Source organism: Limanda limanda, chromosome 13, assembly GCF_963576545.1.
Source record: "Limanda limanda chromosome 13, fLimLim1.1, whole genome shotgun sequence".
Classification (NCBI taxonomy): Eukaryota; Metazoa; Chordata; class Actinopteri; order Pleuronectiformes; family Pleuronectidae; genus Limanda; species Limanda limanda.
In genome coordinates, this window is record NC_083648.1 from 5,694,037 (window position 1) to 5,708,404 (window position 14,368).

Consider the following 14,368-nt stretch of genomic DNA (forward strand, 5'->3'; position numbering starts at 1 on the left):
TCTACTTCGGGATCGGGAGTGAACTTGATTTGTCCCTTCAGCTCTTTAGATTAATCTCTTGACCCATTGTGAAAGATAAATGTATTGTTGAGTGTAGGGTTGTGTTTGTGGATAAATGCCGACTGGAGGTTCACTGTGATGAATTCAATCAAGTTCCCAGCGTCTGATAAATAATTCAAACTAAGAGATTTAAATAAAAGGAATGAAATTTAATCAGTAAAAAATCCCAAAGAAACTATAATGGTTTGCAAAATGTTTAGAAGACTTGTATGAAATATGCATGATTTATGACAAGTGGGATAATGCATAATGCAAAGTGACTCCAGTCCTTTAAATCCTCCCTTCATGTTCAATCCACTGGTGAAACATGCAGATGTGTTCAAAGTGGGATGTGCCAGGGAGAAATAAAAAATCTCTGCCACATTTTTCCAAGATGGTTTGATGATTAAACCTCCTTGTGATTTCTGTCTCCAGATTCGTGTGAAAGCTGTCGACCCGGACGGGACAGGCAGTGTTAAAAACAGACGTCCTCATCATCTGTCTCCGGGCCCAAGGGTAATGAGCGGGGGGGAATTAGATGTACTCTCTAATTATGGAGAGGACAAAGAGCCGGTGAGACTCCCTTGTCAAGGTCTCGTTCCGGCAGCACCACAGGGAGCAGCTCTCACTCATAAATCAGAGGTGGGAAACAGATCTGCTGCAGATTAGAGAGAACATAAAAGAGAGAGAGAGATCGTCCCCGTGCGGAAACGAGACAATCAACCATGTAACGGCCTAGGACAGGAGATAAGTGGGGGTCCGGGCCCTCCTGCGTGTTACAGGCATCGTAAACACCTGCTGATCAGCACCCGACACCGGCCACATGCTAGGCAGCCGTCGTCATCACTAGGGCTGCAAAAATCCGGGAATATTCAAAGTTGGAAACTTTCCATGGGAATTAACGGGAATATTCGGGAATATACGGGATTTAACGAAATTAACGGGAATAAACTGGAAATGTTGTGGGTAATTTATACTAACTGTATTTACCTTGTCATATACAGACATAAATATAAACTATTTGTTTTGTCATAGGCTGATTTGAGCCCTGAGGAAACTTCGGGCACTTGACTATATGCTTCTGCATCGTTGTGTCATTCTTAACATAGGTCTTTGCACAGTATTTGCTAATGTCCACAGCCTTTTCTTCTACATTGGATGAGGTGAAATGTCTCCACACATGAGAGAGTGCACGTGGCATTGTTCTGTAGAATAAGATGAGAAAAAAGTTTGTAAAAAAACACTAATGCAATGCCAGAGATATAAATAGTTAGCCAAACAATTGGAATCGTCTGTAAACATAATTTACAATTGATGGATAAATGAATGGAAATAGGCTAGATGATCAGATGAACAATCCTCAATCAGCATGCTAATATATTTTCCCCAGTAATCATCGAAAGTTACCTGACTATGCTGGGAATTATCTGTGCATGTGATGGAAGAATGCACAGTGGAGGGTTGAAACTCAACGTGCAGTGTATGCTTTTTATCGCCCAGCGTTTATTTTGCGTAGTTTTTTTTTTTTTTTCAAAATTCCCAAAATTCCTGAGCTTAACTTCCCATGGAAAGTTTTCTGGAAAGTTTACGGAAATTTACCGGAAACTTTCCGCCCCTTTGCAACCCTATCATCATGATCGTCACGTCGGCTCTGACGATCAGCCGCTGCACCGAGAGACGTCTCAGTGTCACAGGATCCGTTTACATCGATCCACGTGCCCCCCCCCCCCAGCTGCCTGCATGGTGATTGCATTTTAAACTTGTATGACGGCTCGTGGCCCAGTCGTCATGGTAAGAGATTGCACAGAGATGAGAAGCCCACGCAGCTGTGATCAGCACCGGCCCCTCGCGGCCCCTCACACTGAAGCCTGCTTTTAAAACAACCCGAGTTCAGGTCTGCTACACGCCGGCTGTTATCCTGAGTTTTTGTGCAAAGTGCCTTGGGTCTCCGGGTGTTGGTATAGCAGCAGCGGTAAAGAGACATCACTCCGGCTGAATTACAAGCACAGACTTTAAGTAGCACATAGAAAACTACTGACCACTCTGTCTCTGTGTTTACAGCAGCTCATAGGAACCCACACTGAAGGGTGGGATCGTTTTATCTCACAAGCGTGTCATCCATAATGTATTAACACCAGTGTTTCACACGAGCTGGAGTTACCGTATGTCTGTATCTACAAAGTGGTGGAAAAAAATCCTTTCATTAAAATCCTGTTTGAAGTGTTGAACAATATATCATCCATCCATTCTCTATAGTGCTTACACCTCGAGGGTCACAGGGAAGGTGGAGCCGATCCTAGCCGACATTTGGCGAGAGACAAACAAACGGTTAATTTAGAATCTCTAACTAACCCCAGTCTCCATGTCTTTGAGCTGTGGGAGGGGCTTCACACAGAAAAGACCAAGGAGCAGGGATTCGAACCGGAAACCATCGTGCAAAACAGCACACCACCGTGCCGCCCAACAATATACCAGTGATGACTTGCTTCCTCCGAATGCAGCTAACAAATTTGGTTTTCTACCACTAAGCAACGGAGGCTCTACCAGGTGGATCCTTCCTGGCCCGGAATATATCCCATGATTCATTCTGCAGACGTGACAAACTGTTTTTTAAAAAGGTAACAGGGGCGGCTGTGGCTGAGGGGTAGAGTGGCCGTCCTCCAACCTGAAGGTCGACAGTTCAATCCCCAGTCTGACCCATCTGCATGCCGAAGTGTCCTTGGGAAAGATGCTGAACCCTGAACAACCCCCCATAGAATAACAAAGTGCTGCTAATAGATGCACTGTGTGAATGTGTGTGTGAATGGGTGAATGTAAAACTGTACTGTAAAGAGCTTTGAGTGGTCTTCATCAGACTAGAAAAGCGTTATATAAATACACAACCATTTACCATTTAATGGCTTCAAAAAGGAGGCGAGAACATCAGAAGTACTCAACGGTCACATGTTGCTTGGCGACGGAGGTAAGAGACAAGATGGTGATGTAAAAAGTTGGATTTCTTGCCAGTACACTTTGGAACTTTTGAATTTGCTTCCATGGTTTGGTGTGATCCTTTCTTTTGAGTCAGATTCTGTGTCATCAAAAAACCACACGTAGAAACAGGAGAATCAGAGAAGGTATCAGGCCCCTCTTCCTTATTTCCAATATTATATTCTGCAAAGTTTGATTGCTTTTTTCTATTTTTCCAATTGTATTCTCCTTTCCCGTCGAGGGACCGAGAGATAAAAACCAGCAGTGTATCTACTCGGGGGGGGAATCAGAGTTCAGGTGTAACCACGTTCTCTTCTCTGCGCTTGTTGAACTTCTGTTAAACTCTCGTCCTGTTTCCAGAGAGAAGCTGTGGAACATTAAACAGACTCTGTGTTCTCCTTCAAACCCTCGGAGGTTTCTCTGAACGGCCAGCTGACTGGGTCGTCGGGGGGGCATTCTGTTGTATTGGGTTTCAACTAAAGTGTATAAATCCTTCCAGTACCAGTGCAAATACATAACTACATAAAGATTCATGCAGCAGTTACCTGAAGAGGTCTGTTATTGCAGATTGTCTAAATGTTCCAGGTGCAGCTCTCTCACTGCCCTCCGCTAAGTGCACACTTCAAAGATGGCCGTTATTTGAAATTGCTTTTGTGATATGCTGCTGTTGTTGTCGTTGTTATTGTCGTCGCTAAGCCGTCCAACCTCAGCCTGTGTTATCAGACATTATTCCCCAGTGACACTCTGATGGAGACAGTGATCTGGATTATTACTCCTGGGAAGTCTCCCTCTGTCCCTCGTCCCATGAGGACCTGGGCTTTATTTTTCATAAGCAGATTAAACACAATCACTGGAAAGTGGGGCTGAAACATGCAGCAGCTTCATTTCAGATTTGATACATGTTTATTAGGGCTGGGCAAGTTAACTCGTTTAATCGAGTTAACTCAAGTGATGAGTTAACTCGATTAATTATTTTATCTCGCATTAACTCAGGTTTGATTATTTATTGTTTTATTGTGAAAGTCAGGCTTTTATTTTGTGAAAGTCTGTTGCTGACTGCTGCAGAACAGGAAAAAAGAAAATAATTGGCGGATAAACAATCGAGTTAACTCATCACTGGGCAGTAACTTGCCCAGCCCTAATGTATATATATTTAGTGCTCTTTTCCTATCCTTAATAAAACTCATTAAATGAATAATAAACTAGTAGAACAGATTCTGCAGAGACACATTAAAGTCCTCAGCTCATCCAGGGTTCAAACCGTGACTCCTTCTCGCTGTGAGGTGACTCGGCGCTCTACCACCGTGCCAAACCGCAATCACGATTAGATGGGAAGCAAAAGATTTGATTAAAGTTGTGGAAATATTAAAGGGAAATTAACCACAGGCAGCTGATTGGAAGCTTATTCCAGTCTCCTACCTGAAAGTCATCCAACAACCTCACCTCTAAAATACACAGTGGAAAGAAATTCTTACTTTGGCTTTGAATGGGGGGGCTGCTGCCAACTGAGAGGATCAACACAATTTATAATGATACTGGGCTGATTAATATTCAACAACCAACCAGTGTGAAAACAGTCCCCAACAAATAAAACACTATTAACTCCTGTTTATGCTGAAACAACTGCACTGTCCAGGGATTTACTGAAACTGTAAACGTATATGTTTTTAGAAGATTAAAGATTTAATGTGTTGTTCTTGAAACCATTTCCTCCTTGTGATGAGGTGTATAATCACGTTGGAGGTTTCTATTAGTTAACTGTGGCCGTGTTGCAGAGGAACAATACTCAGTTAGGTTATTATAGAACCCAAAGTGTGCCAAGACAACATTCCTCACCTCATTACCCCCCCAGCAGCAGCAGCAGCAGCAGCAGCAGCAGCAGCAGTCTGGACTGTTGACACCAGGCAGGTTGGGTTCATGGTCTCGTGCAGCCGATGCCAGATTGTGACCCGACCATCTGCAGCCTCAGCGGAAATCCAGACTCATCGGAGCCGTGAGTTCAGTCTTCATCCGTCCAGCGCTGGTGAGTCTCTGTCACTCTGAGTCCTCCTCCTGTCTGAGATAAGATGAACAAAAAGCTTGTCCACCACAAGGTTCAAACAGGTTTTAAACAGTGAGTGAATGAGTTAATATAAAGTGTCTATGTTGCTCAACATTAAAGGTATTTTTCCTCTGTTTTCAGCTGTTGTAGAAATATGTTTTCTAGTGAGCTGTTTATTGTATTGATTCATAAATTGTTGATCATTGTCTGATAATTTCCTATAAGTGGCCTGGAAAAATCGGTAAAATCTGACAGTAATTATGTGGAAATTAAACCTACAAATAACAAAATAATTAGTATTGATTCATTGATTTACTTTTGAGCACCAGATATTAACTTGTTTGCGCAAGATTAGTCACCCAAGTGTTTCTAAAGACTTCAGATCCACACGGCCAACGTGCTGAAGAGAACTCAAGTTTTACTTCCACCTTGGAATATCATACTGTGAAATACTTGCTGCTTTTGTACATAGATGCACGATTATCAATAGTCAATGTCAACGATAAATATCTCACGAGTTGAACAATATGAAATGTGTACTTGATGTATTTGAGGAGGAATTAATTTGTCCTTTGCTTTCAAAGGGGCTGTTATGTTGGAAACAGCTTTAGCTCAAAATACCAGTTTGTGCCAAATCACATAATTCTTCCTGGTAACCTTTGGAGAAATCGTTAAAAAATAATGTAAAATTGTACAAATGATGTGTTAGATGTTGTAAATCCAGCAATGATACAGTGAACTGGTACAGTGAACTGAATAAATGAAAGATGAATTGGATTTTGTTTTCAATTGACCCGCTCGGCCCTTTTATGCTCTCCCTTTGCTTTGAAAAGTGCTCTGAACATAAAATTATTAAAATCTGTGGGAAACTGAAACATAAAACATCACTTTCAGGACGTTCAAGATCAGAGTCGCACATTTAAAGGCAACAAAGTGACTGTGATGCTTTTGTGCTGCATCATTCATAACATGCACAGTTGGCTACAGCTGCACACTACACACACACACACACACAAACACACACACACACACACGTTTGGTCTAATCCCTGTTTAATTTCATGTTGATGTGGCTGCAGCTAAAAAAGTCAACTCAACCCAAAAAGACATTTATAGCTTTTTGTAATCAATTAGCATTAATGAAACTCTTACATTAAAATGATTAATTAAAGAAATGAAACCATCCCTCAGTGGTTTTTAATGCTTGGTGGTTTCAGTACTGCAAGCAGGCGACCATATTTATATAACACTCTTCAGAATGTAAGACAATGAGAGATTAAAAACGAGGGGACTAAATGTACGAGAGGAGGAAACTGGAAAACCAGTCACAATAAAGAGAAAGAGGATTAAATGACATTAATCCGGTGTTAAATCTCTGCTCTGGTGCTTTTAAACCAGCAGCTGTGATGGAAACTTTCAGATATTATACAATTGTGAACCACTGCAGGTAGAAGACATCCAATGAAAATGATCATTATGTAAAAATATAGGGTAAGGGTTATGGTTATCTGGAAAATAAATTAAAAGTATTGAGTACAAGCTTAGCCCCTGAGTGTTATACTATAGTATTGTAAATCAAAGTATTTACTATAGTAAATTTACTTTAGAAAAGGCTCCATTTACACCAATTCTTCAGCCTAAATTTCATCATTATCATCCAATAGAGTTCCAGTCCAATTTAGAATTTTGGGGCTGAAGAAACAGTCACTATTTACTTCAATTGTATTAGATTTGGCTGCAACACTTTAAGTAAATGAATTTAAAAGTCCAGAAGCGTTTTGTGGACTAAAACACTTCAGCCCCATTCCTCAATCGACATAGTGGTGAGTAGATAATGAGAGGATTTTCATTTTTGGGTGAACTATCCCTTCCAGCCTTATGAGACAAATTATAATTCATGAATATGGGCTCAAATTTGATATCAGAATCAGAATCAGAATTCTTTTATTTGCCAAGTATGTTTTCACATCCAGGAAATTGCCTTGGTGTCATTGGTGCACTGAACATAAAACAACAATATAAAAACAACAATATATAACAAAATAGAATAAAAATATATACAGTACCAGAATATTAAACAGGATATAACCACATATATGCCTTCTCATATCTCATTAAGCGGATCCCCATCACATGCAGGTCTCCAGGCTCTTGAGTGAACTGGCTCATGAGCAGGGGGGGGCGTTAAGACCCAGCAGAGATCCGGGATGTGAACATCTGTCGCTCGCTCTCCTCCGGATGAGTCGAGCCAGAGCTCCGGGTCTGGACACACTGGAGAGACTGGAGACACTGGAACCAGACTGGAACCAGGCTGGAACCATAGGGCTGGAACCAGTGGAACCAGCGGAACCACTGGACCCGGGATGCTGGAGGATGCGGACCCGCGTTGAGCCGTGAAGACCCCGCGCAGCACCATGAAGACCCCCATGGTAAAACGCGTTCTGCGGACAAACTGTTTCTTCTCCTTTTGAAATGTTGCATTGTTCTGAGAAGTGACGGATCAGGAGATTAGCGCCTGAACAGTGGACCTCCCGCTGTGCCCCCTGTGCCGCGGAGGCTCCGGCTCCTCTCATGGTTTCACCCCTGCGCGTAAATGCACAGGCGAAGCTCCATCGCTTTAATAACACTTTATATTTGAGCAGCAGTTGTGTGTTAAAATTTAAAAATAACAAGTGCCGGGAGCTGCTTATCTTTCATTTTAAAATGGATTTTAAAACGTGGAGACTCGCACTGATTCTCATCTCGACTTCCAAGGTCAGGATATCGATCCGAACTTTTCCCCTGGAGCTCCGTGCGTCCTCCCGAGGTGTGGCAGCTCCCTGCAGATGTTCTCCTGCAGATGTTCTCCTGCAGATGTTCTCCTGCAGATGTTCTCCTGTCCAGCAGTGAGACACATGCATGCAGAGAGAGCAGGCAGAGGGGGATCGTTAGCACTCTGACATGTTGTCAATGTCATGAATACACACATCCACAGTTAAGTGGATGAGAGTTTTGCTCAGTGCAGTGGTGGGTTTTAAACCCTGGCTGTTTGGAAAGGGAGGTTTACTTCCCCTGAGGTGATGCTGGTTGCTGCTTTTCCTTTCTGTCACTGGGAAAGTGACCTGTGGTAAATGAGCAGTGGAAAGTAAAGAGTGACCAGAGGAACCACAGAACCCTGGAGCACACAGAGCTGCTCACCTGTTCATTCAAAGTCCGGTGAAGCTCGACTCATCAGAACAACAAACTGGAGAATCCTTTGTCGTTCTCGTGAACCCAATTCGACCCTGCACCCCCCGGGCGCTTAATCATACAAGTTTCACTCGAAATATATGTGTTAGGTATACAGCCAGAGAGAGATTTCTGCAGTTGTTAGATAAATGTACCATGATTTGGAGAGGCGGTGGACTAGTGGCAGAAACTTGGACTATGGGCAGAAAAGGTCTCTGGTTCGTCTCTGGTTCGACTCCACGGAGAAACAACAAAAAGACGAACCTGGATTGATCTGTCCAAACATCCAAGAGGACTCTCCCTACCCTGTCTAGTGCCCCTGAGCAAGGCACCTTACTCCCCCAACATCTGCTCCCCGGGCGCCGTACATGGCTGCTCACTGCTCTGTGTGTCCTGCACCAGATGGGTTAAAAGCAGAGGTTACATTTCCCTCCTTGCATGAGTGTGCTTGTGCATGTCTGTGCGTGTGTGTGGGACAAATAAATGTATCTTAATCTTTACAGGATGTTGTCTTTTCTCTACTCACAAGCAGGCTGCTTCTCCTCTGTGACTGAGCCTCTGGGTTTCAGCATCGAACCCAGTTCTCTGCAACCGGACTAATCTGTCAGCGTCTGCTTGTGTCTTCTGCGTCAGCGCCATGGGGTAACCGTGCTTCTCGTGCTTCTTCTGTGCGCCAGCTTGTTGCTCGTGTACAACGGAGGCTTCATCACCGTCGCTACCAGGGACGCTAACGACACTCGCACCCGACAGCACGAGCAGCTGCGGCGGCCCACCGAAGCCCCCCCCGCAGCCGCCGCCGTGGCCCTCAAGCCTCACCCCCCCGTGCTGCAGGGATACAGCGGCATCATCGACCATAAGGTAAGAGCATGCATCTCACAGCAGGCAGGAGAGCCTTGGAAAGGGAAGGGTGTTTTTTTTTCATTAAGGACTATACATCTGCTACATCTTAACTCAGCACCTGAGGCACATAAACACATTTCCTCCTGTGGACCGAGCAGCAGTCCTCTACCTGCTCAGCTCTTCATACAGGGAGTAGAGAGAGAGAGAGGAGAGAGAGAGAGAGAGAGAGAGAGAGAGAGAAAGAGCCTCCCGTCATTTATCACAATTTTCTCCAGCACGGGTCTCGCTGCCCACCTGTCGTTACCAATAACAGCTTAGGCTACGAATGGAACCCTTGGCTGCATTCTTACTCTCTAATTGATAAGCCCAGGAGCCGTGCAGCCAGGTGAAGCCTGACGTCACCGTGGGGGTGGGGGGGGGGGGGGGGGTGGGGGGGAATCGACTTCCATCGATTTACCAAGGCAGGAGAAAACAATCAATGGGAGGACTGGGGAGCGAAGGCGCTGCAAGTTAATGCAGAGCTAATCACCCGGTAAAGGTTTATTCTTTTTAGGCAACAAACAACAGCAGCTGGATTCTCTGCATGTTGAGGAGAGTTTGTGAAGCTGTGGGTACAACTGACCCAAATAACAGATCTGACACTTCTCTATACAATTGTGTGGAAGAAGTTTAAAATTTAGAGTTGTGGGAAGTTTGGAGATTATGAGACAACATGGACAGGTCCTTCACTCCTCCTAAATACATGTTTAACTTTGGGACAGTAAACCCTAAACACAGTTTGTGCCAAGTAAGCGTTTTCAGTAATTCACACATGACAAGAATCTTTGAATTTTAGATTAGATTAGATTAGATTAGATTCAACTTTATTGTCATTGCACAGTACAAGTACATACACAACGAAATGCAGTTTAGCGTCTAACCAGAAGTTCAAAAAAGGCAGTAAAAGTGCAGAGTATTGTGCATATTAAAGTGAAAATGTAAATAAATAAGATCTGTACGGTAGAAATATATATGGAATATGACAGTATTAACAGGAATTGTAAGATATAAGGAAGATTAATACACTATGAGCAGCATAAAAATAAAAATATATATAAATATGAATACACTGTAGGCGGGGTAATACAGTAGTAAATAAAAAGTAACAGTAGTGCAAATGTACAAATGTTCAAATGATCAGTGGTTGGAGGAGGGTGTGTGGCAATAAGAAGTATATGAGTATTGTGCATATTAAAGTGAAAATGTAATAAATAAGATCTGTACAGTATAAATATATATGGAATATTACAGTATTAACAGGAATTGTAAGATATAGGGACGATGAATACACTATAAGCAGGATAAAAATATAAAATATATAAATATGAATACACTATAGGCGGGATAATACGGTAGTTAAAACAATGGCAGCGCAATCAAAACTTCCATCTCACTTTCTTGGAAAATATCTCTCGGAAAACACTCTTTAAATCCTCAGATTATATGATTGGTTGTTTGCATATGAGTAATCTGTCGTCCGCCTCCCACCTGTTCCTGTGTGGACGAGACGAATGTGCAGCGTGAACGTGAATCAGTTCGAACAGTTTGGGAATCAACACATTGCTCTCGAGCGTCAGGAATCGTCGCCTGCTTTGGTAAATGAACTTCTGCTAAATGAAACACCGGGGAACTCTGGAGAGTCGCTTCATCTTAACGGCAAAGCAATGCAAGGTGGCAACAGAAGGTGAAGCTATTATTCATTAAGAGAAATCTCACGGGTGCAGAGAACAAGTGTGGGAACATATTCGGCTGTTTGCTGACGACTGTGAAAAGTTCAGCTGGTAGAGTCTTCGTGGGAGAAACACTGTTAATTCTGTAACCTCTTAAGCAGCGGGTGAGATTCGCCTAAAACGCCTGTCTGAGGAATACCGAAAGTAAATTGAAAGCTGTTCTTGAACCATTTGGAGTACATGCATGATCTTGGTCTCTTTGAAAGGTAACATTCTGAACTCCCCCCCCCCCCCCCCCCAACAGTCAGAATCAGTCTAAGTGCTACTGGCATTGACAAATAGCAGTTGGAACACAGTGAAGTAGAAGGTTTTTATTTCCGCCTGAATATTTTTTGTTAAACAGATGCCTGCAGATGACTCTAGCTGGAAAACACAGTGGGACCCGAGCATGAAGCCTTGACTAGCCCAGGTTCAAATTTGATAACAATACCACAGAAAATGACTATTTCACAGATTTTTTCCTAAGGGCATGTCTAGGCGTTTTCCACAAAGGCCATTTGGAACTATGGTAACCAACTAGGCTAAAAAGGCAACTTTTACACTCAAAATCATACTTTTATATAAAGGAGGCAAAACCGGTCATATGGTTTAAAATGTATACAAATAAACATCTTTAATGTTGTTTACATCTCGATGCTGGCTGCGCTGAGGTTACGCAACAGCTGACTGTGGCTATTCTTTGATGTAATAGTGTGTTTTGGACTGATTATGTTACTGGATTGGATCGTCTGGACCTTTGTACCAAGACTGTTTTCGTTGGAATGTTATCGATCTGTGTTAGTGTCTTGACTGAGACGTTAATTGTACCGGCTGTGGTGTTCGGATCTCGAAATGGTTTACATCAGTCTAATCGGAGGAATCTTAGCTTTCTAATGATATGTTGCATCAGTATCTAGCGGTACGAGGCAGTTCTGAAAATAACAATGTTTGAGGCTCATCGGCAGCACCGGCCCGCCCGTGAGCCGGTTGCTGGTGATCTTGATCTACTGGGCTGAGCTGGTGCATGTAGCTGTGGGAATTTTACGTGAATGTGAGTAAGATTCTTTGAATTAGACGAGAAAGAGACGACATGAAAACTGCTGTTTAAGGGTTAACTCGTGGGTTCAGGTTAGGTTTAGAGTTTGGGTTCTAATGGTTGAGATGAGGCACAAATCAAACTTTCCACTCGTTCACGGCTGGAAGCATCAACATGAACCATTCGCATGCCTCCAAAAAAAAAAGGAATGACTGTGCCGACAGTATGTGCTGACAACCATGTGTGAATTTGTCCTCTTGTGCATTATGTGGATCAGCATCAGCTCCGGCCTTCAGGCTCTTGGGGGAAAAAATGCATTTATGTTGTTTTGTCGTTTTTGACATTTTAGAAGCACAAGCACACATTTTGGGATAAACATGCTTCAGGGAGAACAGTGGACATTTTTTACACGCACGCAACTTTGTGTTTTTACTTCCAGATAATTGGGTTTGAGATAATTGGTTTAAGCCGGAGATTCTCACAGGCCATTTGTCACTCGAGTTGCATAAATGGACTTAATTGTGGAACTGTGTGAAGTGTAGCTGCTTTCCCCAGAACTCAGTCATTTAGTGATGATTTAGCAAAGATGTTTGTGGTAACAATTGGAAATCGTGACCAAAATGATAAAATATGATGGTACAAATGTGTTTTCCTTGTAAGAACGAACATTTCTAATGATGTGAATTAGGGCTGGACGATTTGGGAAAATAATCTAATTGCGATTTCCCCCCCCCCAATATTGCGATTGCGATTTAATATGCGATTTTTTTCGTAATGAATGATTTAAATATGACCAACACAATATTAGATGCATTTAGTGTTAAATATTCTTTAAAATTATAGGTGTCTTACTGCTCCCAAGTTAGTAACATTTCACACAACTGAACCATAGAATTTGCCTCTACTATACTTTGAAAATATTTTGTAAAATCAAAGTAAATAAAGTTATAAATGAAAAACGGAGAAATGCACAGGCCTCAGAGTCAAACAGTACAACTGCATGTATGAACAGTTTCCTGAAGCTAATGAAATGGTCCCACTCCTCATTTTATCTCAAATGCAATTAATCGTTCAGCCCTAATGTGGATTTGTGTTGGATGGGGGTGATGTTGTACAGAATATCACAATCCGAGACGTCTCAGGAGCTGTGGTCAATGTGCCGGACGGTCAGTTTGTGGTTTGTGGATATTACACAACAGAGTCACGCAGCTCTCTCTCAGAAGATGAGTGGAGCACAAATAAATATGAAATGAGTCATATTTTAAGACAGCTGATGGGCCATGCAGCAGTAGAAGCAGCAGCAGCAGCAGGAGCAGCATCCCCCCCCCTCACAGCCTAAAATGCCAATATTCAGTGACCGTGTGCGTTTTGATTTCACGAGGATTTGTCTGTAATGCATCAGTAAACCCAGCTATGGATGGGAATTGATTTTTCTCCCACTGACGGGAGCAGTCGAGCATCGTAACTAAACCGCCAATTTATTTTTTTTTCTCTTGGCAATAAACTTATTGACATTTCGGTGACAAGGGACATCAATTAGGGGCCGCGGCTCCACTGAACATCCTTTATGCCTCTTCAAACCTGCTATTATGTCAGCCTTCACATTCCGCCTCGGCAAGCGGGCAATCAATACTTTATGATTTGAATGCTCTTTGCCACTACAGCATGTGCGGGTGCATAATGCAGAGCAACCTTCAGATGGTTTGCTTTCAGTTTTCTGGGCCATTGTGTCGTCCCCGCGGCCCCGACAGCTCGGATGATCTCTGTGTGTGCGTGTGTGTGGAGAAGTGTCCAAAGTTGTTGCCTTTGCCCGGCAGTTGTTCTCCTGCAGCGCTGAGTGATCGCTGCTCGGGGAAAAAATACTCTGACTCGAGCATTTGTCTCCTTCATCGTTTCTTGCTGACCTCTCGGCCGTATTGATCTGTGTGAGATATCAGCCGCCTGGCAGCAGGGGGCGGGGCCAGGGCCAGGCGGCCTTTGACCGTCTCACTTCATCTTCCACCAGTGTTCAGCTCACTACAACCCAGAAAAACATTGTAAAGTTTTCTACAGAGTGATTGAGCCAAGATACTAAAACAATTTCACAATCATTTCTTGACTCATCCCTGTTGGGTGATAAAGCAACATTTTAAAAAGTCTTCTGTGGTTTACAAACTGTATTTACGCATCTGAAAATATATTAAATCTAGTTAAATCAAGCATTTTCAGAGCAGCGTGCTTGATTTAGGTGGGAATAAAGGCAAATGTATTTCTATCTATGCAGCACCACTGGTTGGCCTGGACTAGGTCTGTGAAGACTGTGGAGGGGGGGGGGGGGGGGGCGAGATAAGGAAGCAAAGAAAAATCATAGGACAGAGATGAAAAGGGAAAGAAACTCTTGCACAGTAAGGGCAAAGAAAATGAGGGAAGAGGACAAAACTCGGAAAGGGTGAGGAGGATGGAGAGAGTGATAAAAGAGAATAGAGGACCCAGGGAAGGTTCAGCCTGA

At 43.0% G+C, this 14,368-nt stretch overlaps 1 protein-coding gene across 1 annotated transcript in view; it reads left to right on the plus strand.

The window, feature by feature from the left end:
- The first annotated feature begins 7,463 nt into the window (after window positions 1-7,463).
- The window catches only part of st6galnac5a (ST6 (alpha-N-acetyl-neuraminyl-2,3-beta-galactosyl-1,3)-N-acetylgalactosaminide alpha-2,6-sialyltransferase 5a), a 43,679-nt gene continuing 36,774 nt past the window's right edge, over window positions 7,464-14,368 (plus strand). Inside the window, exons 1-2 of the mRNA XM_061084570.1 lie at window positions 7,464-7,478; window positions 8,890-9,114. Of these exons, the coding sequence (XP_060940553.1) occupies window positions 7,464-7,478; window positions 8,890-9,114 (240 nt within the window). The remainder of the gene's footprint in view (window positions 7,479-8,889; window positions 9,115-14,368) is intronic.